The sequence below is a fragment of the Panthera onca genome, chromosome C2 (assembly GCF_046562875.1).
Source record: "Panthera onca isolate mPanOnc1 chromosome C2, mPanOnc1 haplotype 2, whole genome shotgun sequence".
Lineage (NCBI taxonomy): Eukaryota > Metazoa > Chordata > Mammalia > Carnivora > Felidae > Panthera > Panthera onca.
In genome coordinates, this window is record NC_138347.1 from 6190655 (window position 1) to 6208280 (window position 17626).

General features: G+C 45.1%; 1 protein-coding gene across 1 annotated transcript in view; it reads right to left on the minus strand.

Moving 5' to 3' along the window:
* Positions 1 to 2496: 2496 nt before the first annotated feature.
* The window catches only part of SH3BGR (SH3 domain binding glutamate rich protein), a 57284-nt gene continuing 42154 nt past the window's right edge, over positions 2497 to 17626 (minus strand). The window contains exons 6-7 of the mRNA XM_060640485.3: positions 4738 to 4867; positions 2497 to 2970 (exon numbers count right to left, since the gene is read on the minus strand). Of these exons, the coding sequence (XP_060496468.3) occupies positions 4772 to 4867 (96 nt within the window). The 3' untranslated portion in view covers positions 2497 to 2970; positions 4738 to 4771. The remainder of the gene's footprint in view (positions 2971 to 4737; positions 4868 to 17626) is intronic.

Genomic DNA, 17626 nt, shown 5'->3' on the forward strand with positions numbered 1-17626 from the left:
GTAGAGTGAAGAAGGGAGCATTTATTGCTTAGGGGCTAGAAAAGTGCGTTTAGGGGCGCCTGGGTGGCTCAGTCGGTTAAGCGTCCGACTTCGGCTCAGGTCATGATCTCGGTTCGTGGGTTCGAGACCCGCGTCGGGCTCTGTGCTGACGGCTCAGAGCCCGGAACCCGTTTCGGATTCTGTGTCTCCCTCTCTCTCTGACCCTCCCCTGTTCATGCTCTGTCTCTCTGTGTCTCAAAAATAAACATTAAAAAAAAAAATTAAAAAAAAAAAAAGAAAAGAAAAGTGCGTTTAGACTTTTTTTGTGTAGTTTTTCTACTTAAAACATTAAAGAAAAGAGAAACCATTACTTTGAATTTCAGCCCCCTGTAAACTAATAAATCAAATTCTGTACCTCTATTACCTTCGGATCATCAGACAAGTATTCCATTTTACCATGTTTTCTTTTTTTGGAACGATTCTGCTTGTTCACTTGGGTTTTCCTTTTCAGTTTCTTTTTTTTACATACTCATAATGCTGTTTGGTTTCTAGAAATTTCCTATGCTGATAAAGTGTGTTTAAAACTGTATTTTGATGAGGTACCTGGGTGGCTCAGTCGGTTAAGCGTCTGACTTCAACTCAGGTGATGGTCTCACGGGTTTGTGGGTCCGAGCCCCGCGTCGGGCTCTGCGCTGACAGCTCGGAGCCTGGAGCCTGCTTCAGATTCTGTGTCTCCCTGTCTTTCTGCCCCTCCCCCACTCACGCTCTGTCTCTTTCTCTCTCTCTCTCTCTCTCTGAAAAATAAATAAACATTAAAAAATTATTTAAGAAACTGCATTTTGATATTGCACAGTCCACGTTGGGGGATTTTCCTCGCTGTGCCACTGGACCCACCAGCCACTGAAGGTTAAACCGAGCCTGCAAGAAAGCTGATGCTGTTTGTATGGCACTATGGACCTAAGGGAAGTCCGCATTGCAATAATACGTTAAGACAAGGAAAGGAGAGTAAATACAACCACACTCACACAATGTTAATTTTCTGATTACAGAAAGACCGATGTAAGAAAAACAATTCAATTTAAATAAGTGGTCCTTCTTGTTATCTTGCTTACTGTTAGCATAAAGTCATTTTCACTTAAAAATATGAGAAATAGAGAAGGAAAATTGGCATCCAGCTAAATAAATCTGTCTCCATCAGACTCCACCACAAAAGAGCTAAAAGTCAACCCCAGGAACAGCAAAAAGCTTGAGGCTTCTTATAAGCAGAGTTATTACAAAATTATGTGTGCTCTTTAGATAGGAGAACATTTACTGCAATAAAGTACAAAATTGACATTAATTTTTAATTATATGAATTTTCATTTCACTGTAGTCTCACCTCACTTTTAGCAAAAAAGAATTTTTTGTTGGTGTTTTCTATTTTTTTAAAGTTTTTATTTGTTTATTTTGAAAGAGAGACAGAGAGAGTGGGGGGGAGGGGCAGAGACAGAATCCCAAGCAGGCTCCACACCGCCCTGACACGGGGCTCAAACCCACAAACTATGAGATCATGACCTGAGCCGAAACCAAGAGTCGGATGCTTAACCGACTGAGCCACCCAGGCGCCCCAGAAAGAAATGTTTTTCAGGTAGCCTACTTCAATGATTAGGAACAAAATAATCTTAATTCTCTTCAAAATGCCTCGTTTTGTTACCAGGGTAACAAGAAAAGAGCGGTTTCCAGAGTCTCTGTGATGCCCACAATGTCAGCCACCACCCAAGACGTTCCCAAATGATGCAAACACGCTTCACTGCAAAATCAATAGGCAAACGGAGGAGGTGCTGTTGACGGCCACTCCAGGGTGAAGGGCCAGAATTATCGTTCAATAGAAATGCATCGAGGGGGCGAGATCTTCTGACAGGATGGAAGCAATGCTTTTGCAGCAACAGAAATATTAAGGAATAGCACAGATGCCGAGAGTGGAGGGATGTCCACAAAATTGGACAAGAAAGAAAAAAATACCTCTGATGATCGGAGATGGGGTGGGTGTGCAGAGAAACGCTTCAAGCCTACCTGGTGGACAAGTCAGAGGGGCTGGACTGGCTCTCGGTCAACTGTGGCATCACGAGGCACAATGAGAGTAGCGGGCTCTGCCTACGGCAGCCCTGGCTGCAAATCAGTAAAAGGCCGCGGGAACAGAAGCAGACACTCCCTTGGTGCAGAAACGTGCAAAGGCACTGGGGCGCAAGTGTATCTGCCCTCACCATCATCCCCACGCATGCGGATGGCAGACTTACACTTAAAGAAGGCCTCCAAGATAATGTGCCTGGTTGGGTGTGTAACACAAAATATGACCTAACAAGACAACCAGTGTCGTTGGAAAACACGGGCCGAGTAACCGGTGCTTCAGGAAACACGGAGCCCCGTGCAGACAGAAAGGGTGTGCTAAGAATTCAGACCTGGCAACAGGCAGACGGAGTTCAGGCAAATCCAAGTAGACATTATAAATAAAAAATTAATGTTCCTTGGGACAAGATGTCTGCTATTAATCTTTATTTGGAAGATTGTTTTCTGGAAAGCTCTTTATTTTCCAAGCTCTTTATTTTCAGTGAATTATCAGACAAGTCGCATAAGGCACATACAAAGAAATACTTTGATTATGTCACAAGGAGAAGCTGTATGTTTTGAAATCATTTTTCAACATCCTTTTTTTTTTTTTTCAGGGTATTAGTAAGAAGATCTATTCATGCAGAGCAAAAAATAAGATAAAATAAATAAGCAAAGGCCAAAGATGTCAGGCACATGAAGGTATATATGTGTCGTCCTCACGGAGAATTTCACGTTGATACGATTAGGGAGACATATCCGCGTACATCTCACCATGTCAGATAACGCAATTCCTCAGTGAACCCCGGGCGTACTGAGAGAGGGGTGCTAGCTTTGTGCCAAAGCATTTTGTTGAGGTTGGTTTGGGGGGAGACGGTTGAAATACTGCTTCGTGGCTTGAGTTTTCTAAAAGAAAGGGAAAATATTAGGGAGAAGAGTGTTAAGGAGAGACAATGTTCACCACAATCTTCATTATTTATCATGCATTAGGGAGAAGTTTTACCTTTTACTCTGTAAACCACTACTCACCATTTGCCTCCAAGTGCAAGGACAGGAAAGTGAATGTTTTTCATGGAAAATTAGACCGGGTTTATATCCTTTCCCTGCGCTAACACCTATCAAACACCACAAGGATGCCAACATCTCCAATTAACAGTTTCCCCACTGAAATTCAATGGAGAACGGAGAGGCTGAATTTACAGCTTAGCCCCGGACTAGGATGTTTAAATGGTCCACACCGAGACTGGAGGGCAGTATTGAGAAGCAACCGTCTTGGGGAGGAAGAATTCAGTCTCAGACTATAGATTATTTCTCCTGGCGCATTAATTTAGCATCAGTTTCAAACCCAGGAAATGAGAATTCCTTTCTAGTTCGGTTCATTGTTCTCCCCGTGTTGTACCTAAAACCACCTTTTCAGATAAAATGCGTGGATTCCCCATGAGCTGTGAGACGGGGTTGGCTTTGGACACTGAGTGGTCTGCCCGGCACTGCAACGTTGCACTTGTAAGGCTACGTACGAACTTTCTCCAGGAGTTGGGCGGGGCGGGGGGACTTCAGGGGATGTCACTCACTCCTTCACTCTCAGGCATTTTAACCTCACAAAAGACTACTGTGGACTAGATTCTAAACTCAAGAATCAGTGAAACAGGCAAAATGTATGGGCTACACCTGGATTTGCTTTTTTTCCCCTTTGAATCAACTCAGTGTTTGAGCATTTCCTCCAGGTCCTCAATATCCACTGTCATTAGATACTATCATTATCATATTCATATGTTTACAAACTGTTAGGAATTACATAACGATTCTACATGGTCCGAAGTTTAAAATTACAAGACAGCAAGCATACTTGTCAAAGATACGCCAGGCGATCTGCACTGAACTCCACGATGTTTCTACAGGAGTATTCTGGTGAATACTTGATAAATGAAAATGTCTGTCGAGTACTTCTCGCGAAATCTCTAGCAGCGATATTTTTCTCTCGTGACCAGCAGTCAGCGTTGTGATTTTTTAAGGTTGTAATTTACTGCCCTCATTGTGAACCCCGGCTGTCATTCCCCTGTAGATGAGTAAATTTACTGGGCAGTAGGCGTCGGTGTAATGGAACGTAGATTAACAGAACACGCCCGTGCTTTCACTTAAATGAAGGGCACACAGAGGAAGAGGAGGAAATAAATACAAAATAAGCTCCTCCTAGCCTCCAAGGTATGCTTTTTTCCTAGGAATCATATAAACCATAGCCTCCCATACCCTGGCACGCGAGACACGGGTTAGACGGAGCTCACCCGCCCTGAGGCTCCAGAAGGGGGCAGCCTGGGGCCTCAGTGGGGGGAGACAGACAGGCCTGAATTGGATCTTCGTCTCCCACTGCCAAGTGAGGGGTACTAGAGATCCAACAGTGTGGTGGCGCCTGGGTGGTTAAGCGTCTGACTTCAGCTCAGGTCATGACCTCACCATTTGTGGGTTCGAGCCCCACATCGGGCTCTGTGTTGACAGCTCAGAGCCTGGAGCATGCTTCACATTCTGTCTCTCTCTCTCTCTCTGCCCCTCCCCTGCTCATGTTCTCTCTCTCTCTCTCTCAAAAATAAATAAACATTAAAAAAAATTTAATCTTAAAAAAAAAAGAAATCCAACAGTATAATGAACACGTTCTCAACCCCAGGACTTGGCGATTACCTGGAAAAGTTGAAGAAATAAAGCATGAAAAGGCCTAAGAATCTTCTTCTTCTCCTTGTTCTTCTTCTCCTTTTTCGGCTTCCTCTTCCTCTGCTTCCCCTTCTGCTCCCTCTTCGGTTATTTCTTCCGTCTTAATTTTAACAAAATTTTCATTATTGTTGAGGAAGATCACAGATATAGCAAGGAAAGAGACGTAAAATCTCAGACTAGAGATGAGGGCCTCCCACATCCCCCACCCAACACATACACACGCATCACATACACAGTACACACAACACACACATACTCAAAGCACGCACACACGATATGTATCACACACACAATACACATACACACACACCACATACACACCACACACAATACATATCACACACACAATATACACAACACCCAACAGACACAATACTCACAACACACAGCATACAACACACATCACCCACACAATACACACAACACACAGAGCCCACAATTTAGGACGGTACTGCAGAGCAGTAGGTTAATTCTAATGGGTTTCATGATTCCTCTTAAGCACATAGTCTTTACTCATATTAATGGACTATTCTCATCAGATTACCTTTAAAAATTCAGAAGCAGTTGGAAGAATAAAATACAAAGAGAATTTCAGCAAATAGAATGTTATCAGAAAAGATGAAGCTTTTAAATGTAGAAGCTGGTTATATTTTGTTACAGCAATCTAATTTTTTCAATCCCAAGTCATCAGCGACGCACACATATAACCTGAAATTACTTCCAAATTAATAGTACCTTTGTCTTATTTTTATATATAAAAATGCATTTTTAAAAATGGAAACTTGCCTCTCAAGAGAAAAACTGATTATTGGAAAGGTATAACTTATAATTTTAAAAATCATAGAGTAAAACAGGCTAGGAATAACCTTTAGGTCTAAAAACAGGGATTAATTTGACAAAATGACATTAAAAATAATGAAGCAGATCTATATTTTCTATGTCCTCCCCCAAAATACACACACATTCCATGAGTGAAAGTAGATTACAGGAGTTTTCATCGAGGTTTGATAAATATGTGCATGTCTGTGTGTATGCACCTGTGTGTTTGTGCATGTGTGTACATGTGTGTGCACATCTGAGTGTGTACATGTATGCATGTTCTGTGCATATGTGTTGTTCACACGTTTTGTGTGCATGTACATGTGTGTGCATATACATGAGTACGTGCATGCTCGTGTGTGTTGTATGTACGTGTACATGTGTGCATGTGTGTGCGTGTGCATGTGTACATGTACGTGTGCATTTGTGTCCATGTGCTGTGTGTAGCTAGTGGTTATCTCTGGGTAATGGGCTATAAACTATTTTTGTGTTCTTCTCTTATCTGTATTTTCTAAATTTTCTATAAAGACCATGAACCATTTATAATTTTAAAAAGCAACATGGGGCACCCGGGTGACTCAGTCGGATAAGCATCCAACTTCAGCTCAGGTCACAATCTCACAGTTTGTGGGTTTGAGCCCCGCATCAGGCTCTGTGCTGACAGCTCAGAGCCTGCTTCGGATTCTGTGTCTCCCTCTCTCTCTGCCCCTCCCCTGCTCTCTCTCTCTCTCTTTCTCTCTCTCTCAAAAATAAATAAACATTAAAAAAAATTTAAAAAGCAACAAAGGTTTTTTTAGGGGAATTTCTTTCGACATGTGGGATCCTCTTTAATGCTGATGACCCTCACCAATAAAGGATTTGAAGAAACACCGAGACAACACATTTGGTGATTTTTGGTAAATTAGTCACCCTTTTCTGGAGTTCTCCATTTTAATTTAGCTCTCCCTGATTAGCATTTTAAAACAATCCAAAATGTTCATTCACAGCATTCTTAAAACTCTTGATTATAATGAAAGTCACTGAGACTCAGCTAACACGAGGGCTGGGACGCCTGGGTGGCTCGGTCGGTTAAGAGTCCAACTCTTGGTGTTGGCTCAAGTCATGATCTCGCGGTTCGTGAGTTCGAGCCCCCCCCTTGGGCTCTGTGCTGACAGTGCGGAGCCTGCTTGGAATTCTGTCTCCCTCTCTCTCCCTCTCTCTCCGCCCCTCCCCTGCTCATGCTTGTGCACTCTCTCTCTCTCTCAAAGTAAGTAAATAAACTTAAAATATATTAAAAAAAAAAAAAAAAAAAGAGGGAGAATCTGAGAATGTCCCTTTGGACTTGCCCTCACAATCCACTAACATTCTCTCAACTGATGCCTCTACACACTGACATGACTTCATCCCTATGAGGGCTTAAATTTAAAACTCCCCAACGCTCAGCTACTAAGCCACAAATTCCACCAGCAAGCAGCCGGGCAAGAATCTCGATTCTGCTTCATTTTGACACGGAGTGCCTCTTGCACATCGTCAGCGGTACAAACACAGGATGCTGCCGCTGCAGTGCTAAACTAATGACAATTATCATGAAGTTCCTTATAATGAAGTCCGCCCCCAGTGCCTATCCGGAAGCAAAACAAAATTTCTCAAACGAGAAAAAGATCATTCTTGAAAGCTTTCACAATTACACTGGTAAAATTAGAACATTTCAATCAGCGGGAAAAGAACGGGAAAGAAGAGAATTCATTCGTAAAAAGACCTAAGCCGAGTTTCAGACACGCCTGGGTCTGGGGTCTCTATCCCCCTTCTCATCTCCTGTTACTCATTTCAATCCCCAAAAGAAAAATAAGGGTTTGGGGTTTCATTTTACCAAACACAAGTTCCTAACATAAAGTAAACCCTATTGTCTTTGAAATTCAATGGACTTTTTATTTTTATTTAAAAAAATTTTTTTTAACGTTTATTTATTTTTGAGACAGAGAGAGACAGCATGAATGGGGGAGGGTCAGGGAGAGAGGGAGACACAGAATCTGAAACAGGCTCCAGGCTCTGAACCATCAGCACAGAGCCTGACACGGGGCTTGAACTCACACACCGTGAGATCATGACCTGAGCCGAAGTCAGACGCTTAACCGACTGAGCCACCCAGGCGCCCCTCAATGGAGTTTTTATGATGAGGATCAAAACAGTGGGAGTTCTTGGGGCGCCTGGGTGGCTCAGTCGGTTAAGCGTCTGACTGGGTCTCGGCTGAGGTCACGATCTCACAGTTTGTGGGTTCAAGCCCCACATCAGGCTCCATGCTGATGACACGGAGCCTGCTTGGGATTCTCTGTTTCCATCTCTCTCTGTGCCCCTCCCCTGCTCGCATTCGGGCGTGCGTGCTCTCTCTCTCCTTCAAAATAAACAAATAAACTTTAAAAAAAAACAAAAAACAGTTGGAGCTCTTGCAATTGGCCTCCCCTTGCAAACACATCAGGTTACCTAGAACTTAGGTTCTAATCTAGTGGTTCTCAGATGTGATGGGGCACCAGAAACACCTGAAGAGCTTGCCGAACCACAGTTTCCTGGGCTGCACCTCAGGGTTTCTGATTCGGTGGATCTGGGACAAGGCCTGAAAGTGTGTGTCCGTACAGGCTCCCAGGTGAGGCTGCGGCTGCTGCCCTGGAACCCCACTTTGAGAACCTCTGCCGCAGTCTACCTCGTCTCCCTTAAATCACGCTGGTTGATAACCAGAGCACGGGGGGCACCCACAAGCAGTACGTTTGCCATCGGCACCCACTGCAGTCTTCACTCTCCAGGATGGGTTATGTTGACATACTTGTGTATGCAGGTTAGAGCCGGTCTGTAATTCCACAATTTCAATAAACACCATGGAAATCAATGAAATAGGAGTACGGAAGGATGTTTTTCCTTATGTGAACTTAATGGAATGCTTTGGAAAGACCCTGTACATGTAAGTCACCTTAAAAACCTGCCATCGGGGTGCCTGGGTGGCTCCATCGGTTAAGCATCCGACTTCGGCTCAGGTCATGATCTCACGGTTTGTGAGTTCGAGCCCCCCATCCGGCTCTGTGCTGACAGCTCAGAGCCTGGAGCCTGCTCCGGATGCTGTGTCTCCCTCTCTCTCTGCCCCTCCCCTGCTGGCTCTCTCTTACGTGTGCTCTCTTTCTCTCTCAAAAATAAACATTAAAAAATTAAAAAAAAAAAAAAAAAAGGAATTCTTCCCCAAATCAATAAGGCTCTCCCTGGGCAGGTTCCCACTAGAAATCCCCGGACCATGTTATGGTTTCCTAAGGTCACATATCTTCCAGACACCCAACGATGCGCTGCATGCTTAAGCTTCCCGGTTACTACGTACGTGGCCGTAGCACAATGTCTAACGTGGACTCAATATTATGTGCTGCCCTGACATCCGGTAAAATCTGGACAGCCGGAAATGGCCTACACACTGGCCTAAGCTCCCACAAAGGAGGTCTCCTAGCCAAGCAGCCGGCTTCGTCAAGGACCCGGGCACAGTGCCTGCCCGTCCCCTGCGATGAGTCAAACAAGCGAATCCAAACAAGTGAACCAGGACACGCTTCGCTGTCTTGAATCCACAAAGCCTGCCTCCCACGCCCCGATTGTTCACACTGTCCCAGGGCAGCTCCCTGTGTCCCTGCACCGTACTGACGTCTTATTGATGTCTTCATCCCTTGGGCTTTGAGAAGAGGTGACTAGTCATCTGCTGGCAGTCTCATCTGCCCGCTGTCACGCGTCAGGTATCAGCCATCCCCGTGGCCACCGGAAGGGAATCCTTCCCTCACCAACCGGGTCAAAACAGCACTGCCAAGCACCGTGCAAGCTGCATGAAGTGTGCACACTATGCAATAAGGGGTAAAGGCAGAGTGGAAGAAGGACCCTGTCTAGCCTGGCCTGACTGCAGACACAAGGCTCGGAAAAGGTCCGCAGCCATGCCTGTTTCTCTAGCCACGCCCCATTTCTCTAGCCACGCCCTATTCCTCTAGCCACGCCCTATTCCTCTAGCCGCCCTTCTTGGATACATTCACCTCCCACTTATATTTCCCTTTTCAGCTGCCTAAGGGAGGCTCTTCTGGGATGCAGGCTGCATTGGCTTCTTCACGTCATGAAGAACAAGGAGAACGTGGCTAAGGCTGCGATTCTCTGACCTAAGAGATGTTTTCATTAGGCACCACCGTTAATTACGCTACTGTACCTCTTCCGTTGCTGCCTCTCCCTTTTCTTCCTTAGGTCCATAAATACAAAATAAAGGAAAAAATACGAATTCACATAAATTTTAAGTTGAATCTAAAAATGAAGCCAACTATGATAAAAGTACATTCCATTGAAATGAAAGACAGTAATTTGTTGATAAAATATATAAATAGCCAAGACATGATAACTAAGCAATGCCTTCTTATTTCATGCATTATATTTCAAGCCCTTAGAATATTATGAGATTAGAGACATTTTTCCACCACTCTTACTCCTGAAAAGATATAATTAATTAGTAATACTGCCTAGGGGCACCTGGGTAGCTTAGTCGGTTGGGTGTCTGACTTCAGCTTAGGTCATGATCTCACAATTCGTGGGTTCCGGCCGGACATGGGGCTCTGTGCTGACAGTTCAGAGCCTGGACCCTACTTCGGATTCTGTGTCTCCCTCTCTCTGTGCCTTTCCCCCATTCACGCTCTCTCTGTCTCAAAAAAAATAAATAAACATTAAAAAAATTTTTAATAGTGCCTAATTATATAATTAATTTTTGTCTGTATTCAAAGAATATTGCAGATCTCTATCACTACCCAGGAAAATTCAGACCATATACGTAAGCAATTAGAAAACCTGAACAAAATTATGTCTTTTCTGACTTTATGTGCCTATAAGTATGCCCTTACTTCAGCTTTGAAACGGCAAATAAAGGTAGGTCATCAAAAGCTTTTCTTCCATCAAAACAAAATACTAACATTGCTGAACCATTTAGTAGTTAAACACTGATTTCTGGTTAAAGAAAGAAATTTACAAGGTAAGAGAGGGTGAGGCCATGCCAAGTTCACACAGGTGTCTACTCTGCCCACTGGAATTTCTATGTCCCTAAAGCTGTAGGACCAGGCTGTATCTCCTAAAAAGGCAAAGAAGGAAGAGTTTTTCCATCCCTTTCCCAAAATGGCCCTATGAGAAGCCTTTGTGAGGCCAGTGTACTACAATTACTTTAATTAACCGAAGGGAACAGTGCCTAAAAGCTCCTAATGCCTTACAACTCAGGCAGTGAGCTCACAGAATCTTGGACTGGGGACATGAAAGCAATCTGTATTCCCAAAGCCTCACACTCAATCCCTCCTTTGGACAGGTGAGGACACTGAGGCCACAGAGTTAAGTAATTTGCCAAAGATCAGAGGACAAGTAAGCACCACAGTCGGGATGGACTTCGAGGCTCCTGGTCCCTGATTCAGTGCCCTTCCCACTCCACATGCTATGTCTCAAGACCAGTAACAGAAAACGCAGAATCATACAAGGCGGGTGATGAGGGCTCATCACACGGCCACATCCCTCGGTCCAGCTCCATGTTCTCGGCCGGTTCTGGAATAATACTCTCAGATTCCTGAGGTTGGCAGAGAAAACACAGAACCTGAAAGGCTGCTCGAGCTGGCCAGGCTGAGTCAGCCTCAGAGATTTTCCCAACACTGGGAGTCTCCAAACTCACCCTTACATTAAACACCACTGGCGACACGCCAAGTCTTAGCGCTAAAATAATGTCCAAGAAAAGAGAGACCCACACTCGGTGCAGAATTCGGGTGTTGGTTCCTCAGCAATGTGCTGACTGTACCTCTCTAGTATCGCCCAGTTATGCCCAGGCCTGTCCCTCGTCTGCCACGACCCCCATCTTCTCTCACCCGGGTCACGGCGCCTCTGGTCTTCCTTATCGCCGACCTGCTCTCCACACTGTGGCCAGGGATGTTGTTCTAAAAGACAACACCTTGATGCGCCTGGGGGGGCTCAGTCAGTTAATCATCGGACTTCGGCTCAGGTCGTGATCTCACGGTTCGTGGGTTCGAGCCCCGCATCGGGCTCTGTGCTGACAGCTCAGAGCCTGGAGCCTGCTTGGGATTCTGTGTCTCCCTCTCTCTCTGCCCCTCCCTTGTTCATGCTCTGTCTCTCTCTGTCTCAAAAATAAATAAACATTAAAAATAATAATAATGAAAAATAAAATACAACACCCTGCCATGTTTTCCTCATGTTGATCACGTCCATCTTTTCATGGAACTTCCAACCATTATTCTTAGAATGGCTGAAAGGCCATCACAATCCAGACCCTGCTTCCCCCACTCCCACCTCGTCCCTCCCCACCCTTTATTTCAACCTTATGGACCATATGCAACTTTCTCACATTGGCCACACCCTCCAGGACACTACTTAAAATGACCTTCCTGGCCCATAAGGCTGAGTTACGGGACCCCCTTATCTGCTCCCGCGACTATCACTTTTCTCTCTGACTGGTCTGCATTCTTCTTGAGGCACGACCTGCATCTTTACTCATTTTTGGGTCTCCAGGATCCAGCCGCTGTCTGGAACCGAGGTGTAAAGCTCAATAAAATGTGCTAAGTGACCAGATCCATGAACGTATACTCTGCTAGTAACTGGATTCTCTTCATATCCACATGAGATCAAATAAAAATATGCAACACTGAATTATCAGCTACACAGTTTCCCCTTTTTCTAAATTCAATTCTTTACATGAACTGTATTCAGCCAAAACAAACACATTAACAAGATGTGCACTGTGAAAAAGGAGGGTACCCTTAGAGTGAGGCTGGGGGACTGGAGGGGTCCCACAGGAATTAAGTACCTGTCTCAACTTTTACAGGTCAGCTAGGAGCAGTTACCGAGGGACCTAGGACTCTCTATCGATATCTGAATTGACCTTAATTTCTTGAAAGAGACATTAAATGGGTTAAGCAATTGCCCAGAGAATTTACAGAAATACTTAGATGCAAAAAACTCAAGTATGCTTTGAAGAACCCCAGCTGTTACCATCACTGGCTCTAGTGGAACATAAGCTCTGTGGGAACAGGGACTTTGTCATTTTCATTGCTCTGTCCCCAGTCCCCAGAATTCTGCCTGGCATGTGGCAGTATTCAATCTGTCGATAAAATGTTGAGTGGGTGAATTTATATTTGCTAGTTCTGCCTCAAATCCCCTGGAGGGGCGGGGGATCTATGATTTCCTTTTGAAGTTTATTTATTTTGAGAGAGAGAGAGAGAGAGCACAAGCAGGGGAAGGGCAGAGAGAGAGGGAGAGAGAATCCCAAGGAGGCTCCATGCTGCCAGCATAGAGCCCAACGCAGGGCTCAATCCCACGAACCATGAGATCATGACCTGAGCTGAGGTCAAGAGTCAGACGTTCATCAACTAATGAGGATGTAACATTTAAATAGAACTTACACTTCCATCCTTAGTTCACAGAATTATAAAAGATGAGAATTAGGCAGATATTGAAAGTCATCTATATACAATGCTTGAACAGACGTTTACTACTGGCAAATAATTACACTGGCAAAAAGGGTTTTTTTAAGATCATTGTAATCGCACGGTCAACTGAGCTAAGCTCTTGCAAATCATAGGACAGGCTATGCACCATTCACCTGACGAAGCGACAACTTGAAATCACTGTCCCTTGCTGTTCCTGTAAGAAAGCTAGTGAGGGGAAGCCTCAGAAGTGGGGAGCCTTAGAACCTTCACCAGCAGCTATTTTTGCCAGGACTTGGCCAGCGAGGCAGGCTGCAGAGGCAGCAAGTGGCCAGGACCCAGGACAGGTGTCAGCCGTGGTGAGTGTCAGGCAGTGGCCAGTCAGGGCAGGTGGCTGGTGTGGAAGGAAGCCCGAGGGCCAGCCCAGGGTGACCTGAGGTGGGCAGGGGGCCTCAGAGCGGCTGGAAATCTCACGGACAAGGGCAGAGTTCTCTCGATCTTCAGGCACGACAAGGACCCAGCCTGAGATTCACCAGTTCCTCACGGACCTAAACCAATGTCTGCCCTTCACGAAAGCAACTTTCCTCAGGGCCGGTTCTGGAGGAAGCTGGGAGGGCTTAGTCATGTAGCCAGTCAAGCTAAGGTCTTACAAGGTTTGGGAGAGGACCGCTGAGTTGGCAAAGAACACAACTTAAAATAATTTTACCTCAAGGGAAACCAAAGGCCAAGGTGAACATTCCCAGGCTCCCATAAAGTTCTCACGATGCCCCGGGGCCCCAGCCCCCTCTTCATAGTGTGCCCTCAGGCTTTCCTCCCTTCCTCCTCAGGTACCATTCACAAGCCTCCCCTCCCCTCCCTAGCCCCTCGTCCCTCCCGGGTCGGCAGGGAAGGGGACCACAAAGTCCCCTCCCTACCGGGGGTCTGAAGCAGCAGGTGAGATCTTCTTAGGCATAAATGAATGGTGTTTCCAGTGTTCACCGCCTCCCAAATGCCCCCCAACCTGTCGGCACGTAGGTAACACCCATCTTGGCATCTGGAGCTTAAGAGCCCGGATGCCTGGGTTGGCGGTCAGGGGAGGTCCATTTCATTAAAGGAGGTAATGGTTTCTGTCTCCATTTCTGATTTTTTTTTTTAATTTTTTTATGTTTATTTATTTTTGAGAGAGACAGAGACAGAGACAGAGTGTGAGCACAGGAGGGGCAGAGAGAGGGGGAGACAGAACCCGAAGCAGGCTCCAGGCTCTGAGCTGTCGGCACGAACCATGAGATCATGACCTGAGCCTAGTTTGAACGCTCAACCGACTGAGCCACACAGGCGCCCCATTTCTGATTTTTTTTAAATCAAGAGTGATATTCTTAGATAAATGTTCCTCCCCATTAAAATGGCATCATTTGAGGGGCGCCTGGGTGGCTGAGTTGGCTGAGCGTCTGACTTCAGCTCCAGTCATGATCTTGCAGTCTGTGGGTTCGAGCCCCACATCGGGCTCACTGCTGTCAGCACAGAGCCCACTTTGGATCCTCTGTTCCCCTCTCCCTTTCCCTCTGTCCCTCCCCTGTGCTTTCTCAAAAAAAAAAAAAACATTTAAAAATAAAATAAAATAAAATAAAATAAAATAAAACAAAACAAAACAAAACGGCGTCATGTGGGTGTTTACGAGTATGTGCCCAGTGAGCATGTGCAACAGTTGAGATCAGGTGAGCAAGCCCACGCCTCAGACACTTCCTCAGCTGGCCTGTCACTCGGTTTACCACTGCCAGCTGCTGGCGGCAGTTGCTGACGTCACACGCTTGAAAGCTGCTCGTGGCACACAGATGAGTGGCATTTAACGCACAAATGAAAGGTTTGAAATAGTGGTGCACAGCAAGTAAGGTCTGTAGTCTGCTTCACAGAGAGGCGCCAACACCGTGTTCCTGGTGCCGCTATTGTACCATGGCTATCTGTGACGTCACCAGGGGGCAAAGCCAGGTAGGACACTGAACGAGGTCCCGGTTAAGTCTGTAATTATTTCAGAATAAAAGGTGAAAATACGTGTGCATTCTTTGGTCTAAATAGTGTGGCTGAATGCCAGGGTATGAATTACCGTTGGGTTCTCCCCACCACACAAAACTGGGGACAGGGAGTCGAGTCTGCCCCTCCCACATTCCAAGGAGACAGCCCCAGGCTGGCTGTGGCTCTGGGATCCCAGGGGAGAAATTCTAGGCCTTGCTTTTCAAAACCCTGGGCTAACAGAGGTGATCCCTAAAAAAGGGGGGCTTGGAGCTTGGGTTCAGAGTGGGGTTGACAGAAGCAGGCAGGCTGAAGACAGAGGGACAAGAGGAGGGACACCCTGCGCCCAGGACAGCAGCCATCCTGCGTCAGAGGCATGTCCGCCCGCGTCCAGCCGGGGTAGAGGGCCCGACCCAGCCGAGGGGCTAGTACTCAGTAGCTGCGACGGACAGCAGGGAAGCCATGTGTCACCGCAACCACCACAAAGGACCAGAGCCCTCTCCCCGTCCCACTGTGACTCAGGGGTGACCTAAATCCCTGCAAAGCCCCTCACCCCAGCTGAAGTTCCTGCCAGCGTTCCAGATGGTTTTCAACAGAGCCAGAGTTTTATCTGAACAAGCACTGGGGGCGCCTGGGTGGCTCAGTGGGTTAAGCGTCTGACTCTTCATTCCGGCTCAGGTCATGATCCTTAGAGAGGATGAGATCGAGCCCCCTCTGTTGGGCTCTGCACTGAGCGTGCAGCCTGCTTGGGATTCCCTCTCCCTCTCTCTCTGCCCCTCTCCTGCTCCTGAAGGTACGCTCTCTCTCTCTCTCTCTCTCTCAAAATAAATAAACATTAAAAAAAAAAGTTAAAAAAGCATTGGCTTTTTCTGAGCTGTAATATCTAAAAGAAGCTACTAGATTCGTATGTTGAAAAAAAAAAAGAAAAAAAATTGACAATCAATTTCATATATTGAAAAAAAAAAGAACTTACTAGAATATGTCTAGTACTTTGAAAATCAATGTTTAAAGGGTAAAACACAACAATCTAATTGGCTTTTCTGTTTGTAACAAATTAGTTTATCCAAGCCTGAGTGCACTTCAGGCAAAAAGATGTTATGTCAAACAGCCTGGACGGCCTTCCCAGCTTAACCTTTAAAAATAAACCCCAAAACCACTAAAACGGATGGGAGGTTCTTTAAGTACAAAATACAGGCATTCTAAGTATCAGATAGTTTTGTCTCCTTTTTAAATTTCAATCCAGGGGCACCTGGGTGGCTCAGTCAGTTAAGCATCAGACTTCGGCTCAGGTCACGATCTTTCGGTCTGTGAGTTCGAGCCCCGCATCGGGCTCTGTGCTGATGGCTTAGAGCCTGGAGCCTGCTTTGGATTCTGTGTCTCCCTCTCTCTCTGCCCCTCCCCCGCTCATGCTCTGTTTCTCTCAAAAATATATAAAACATTAGAAAAAATTTTAATTTCAATCCATTTTCTTATATATTCAATGCCAGAGCTAATCACGTTATTGTGCCATTTGTAATGCTTACTGACAAATCATGGGTTCTTTTTTTTTTTTTTATTTAACTGAATTAAAATGAGTCACACAGCATGGATCACTTGTCAAATGGGAAAATGTCAGAATCTGTCCTTATGTAGACTAAATGTTATTAAAGAGTTGAAAAGTGAGTTTGATAATTAACGTGACTAATACAATCATCTAAAATTAAAATGTTTTTTACTTAGTGTTTTCTTCATCATAGCACAGGTAAAAATGACAGAAATGATTTTTTCAAATTCCTGTCAGGATTCACAAGATTGCAATTTACTTTGTAAAGGGCTCACAATTAAAAAAAAAGTAATAAAGAGAACTCCCAGGCCAGATGGCTTAGTACCTCACTAAATAGTAGCTGGGAAGCTAACGTAGACCCATCCTTGGGGCGCCTGGGTGGCTCAATTGGTTAAACATCCGACTTCACTCAGGTCATGATCTCACAGTTCGTGAGTTCAAGCCCCACGTCAGGCTCTGTGCTGACAGCTTGGAGCCTGGAGCCTTGGAGCTTCAGATTCTGTGTCTCCCTCACCTGCTCACACTCTGTCTCTCTCTGTCTCTCAAACATAAATAAACATTAAAAAAAATTTTTTTTGTAATTAAAAAAAAAAAATAAAGCAGACCCATCCTTGCTGTAGAAACCAGGGTCTGGTTATGAAAATGCTACCTTCCTCTAGGTCCCCAGGAGAAAGGGATTACAGTATAAAGTTTCTTATCTTTGTCTGTCTTACAAGAAGCAAACTGAATTTCCAAGTGTAAATCAATAATACTGTAGGAGTGCATTAGGCAATTCCTGTAAAGCCCGAATTATAAAAACATGGATTTTCAAACTTCAAGGTAATGAAATGGTCACTATATATAACTTAACATTTATTATTTCTGAATTATATAGGCTGCTGTCAAACCCCATCTAACTTCTAGGTCAGGATTAAAGGTTTTATCTTTCTTCCAAACAAAAGACTTCAAAGAGTCTTAAGTAATCAACACTTTGAAATAGCAATCTTTAATATGAGGAATTTACTGACCCGGCCCCTCCCAAATTTAAATCCCTTAAGATAACAACAAATTGATGCCACCCCCCCCCCCCCCG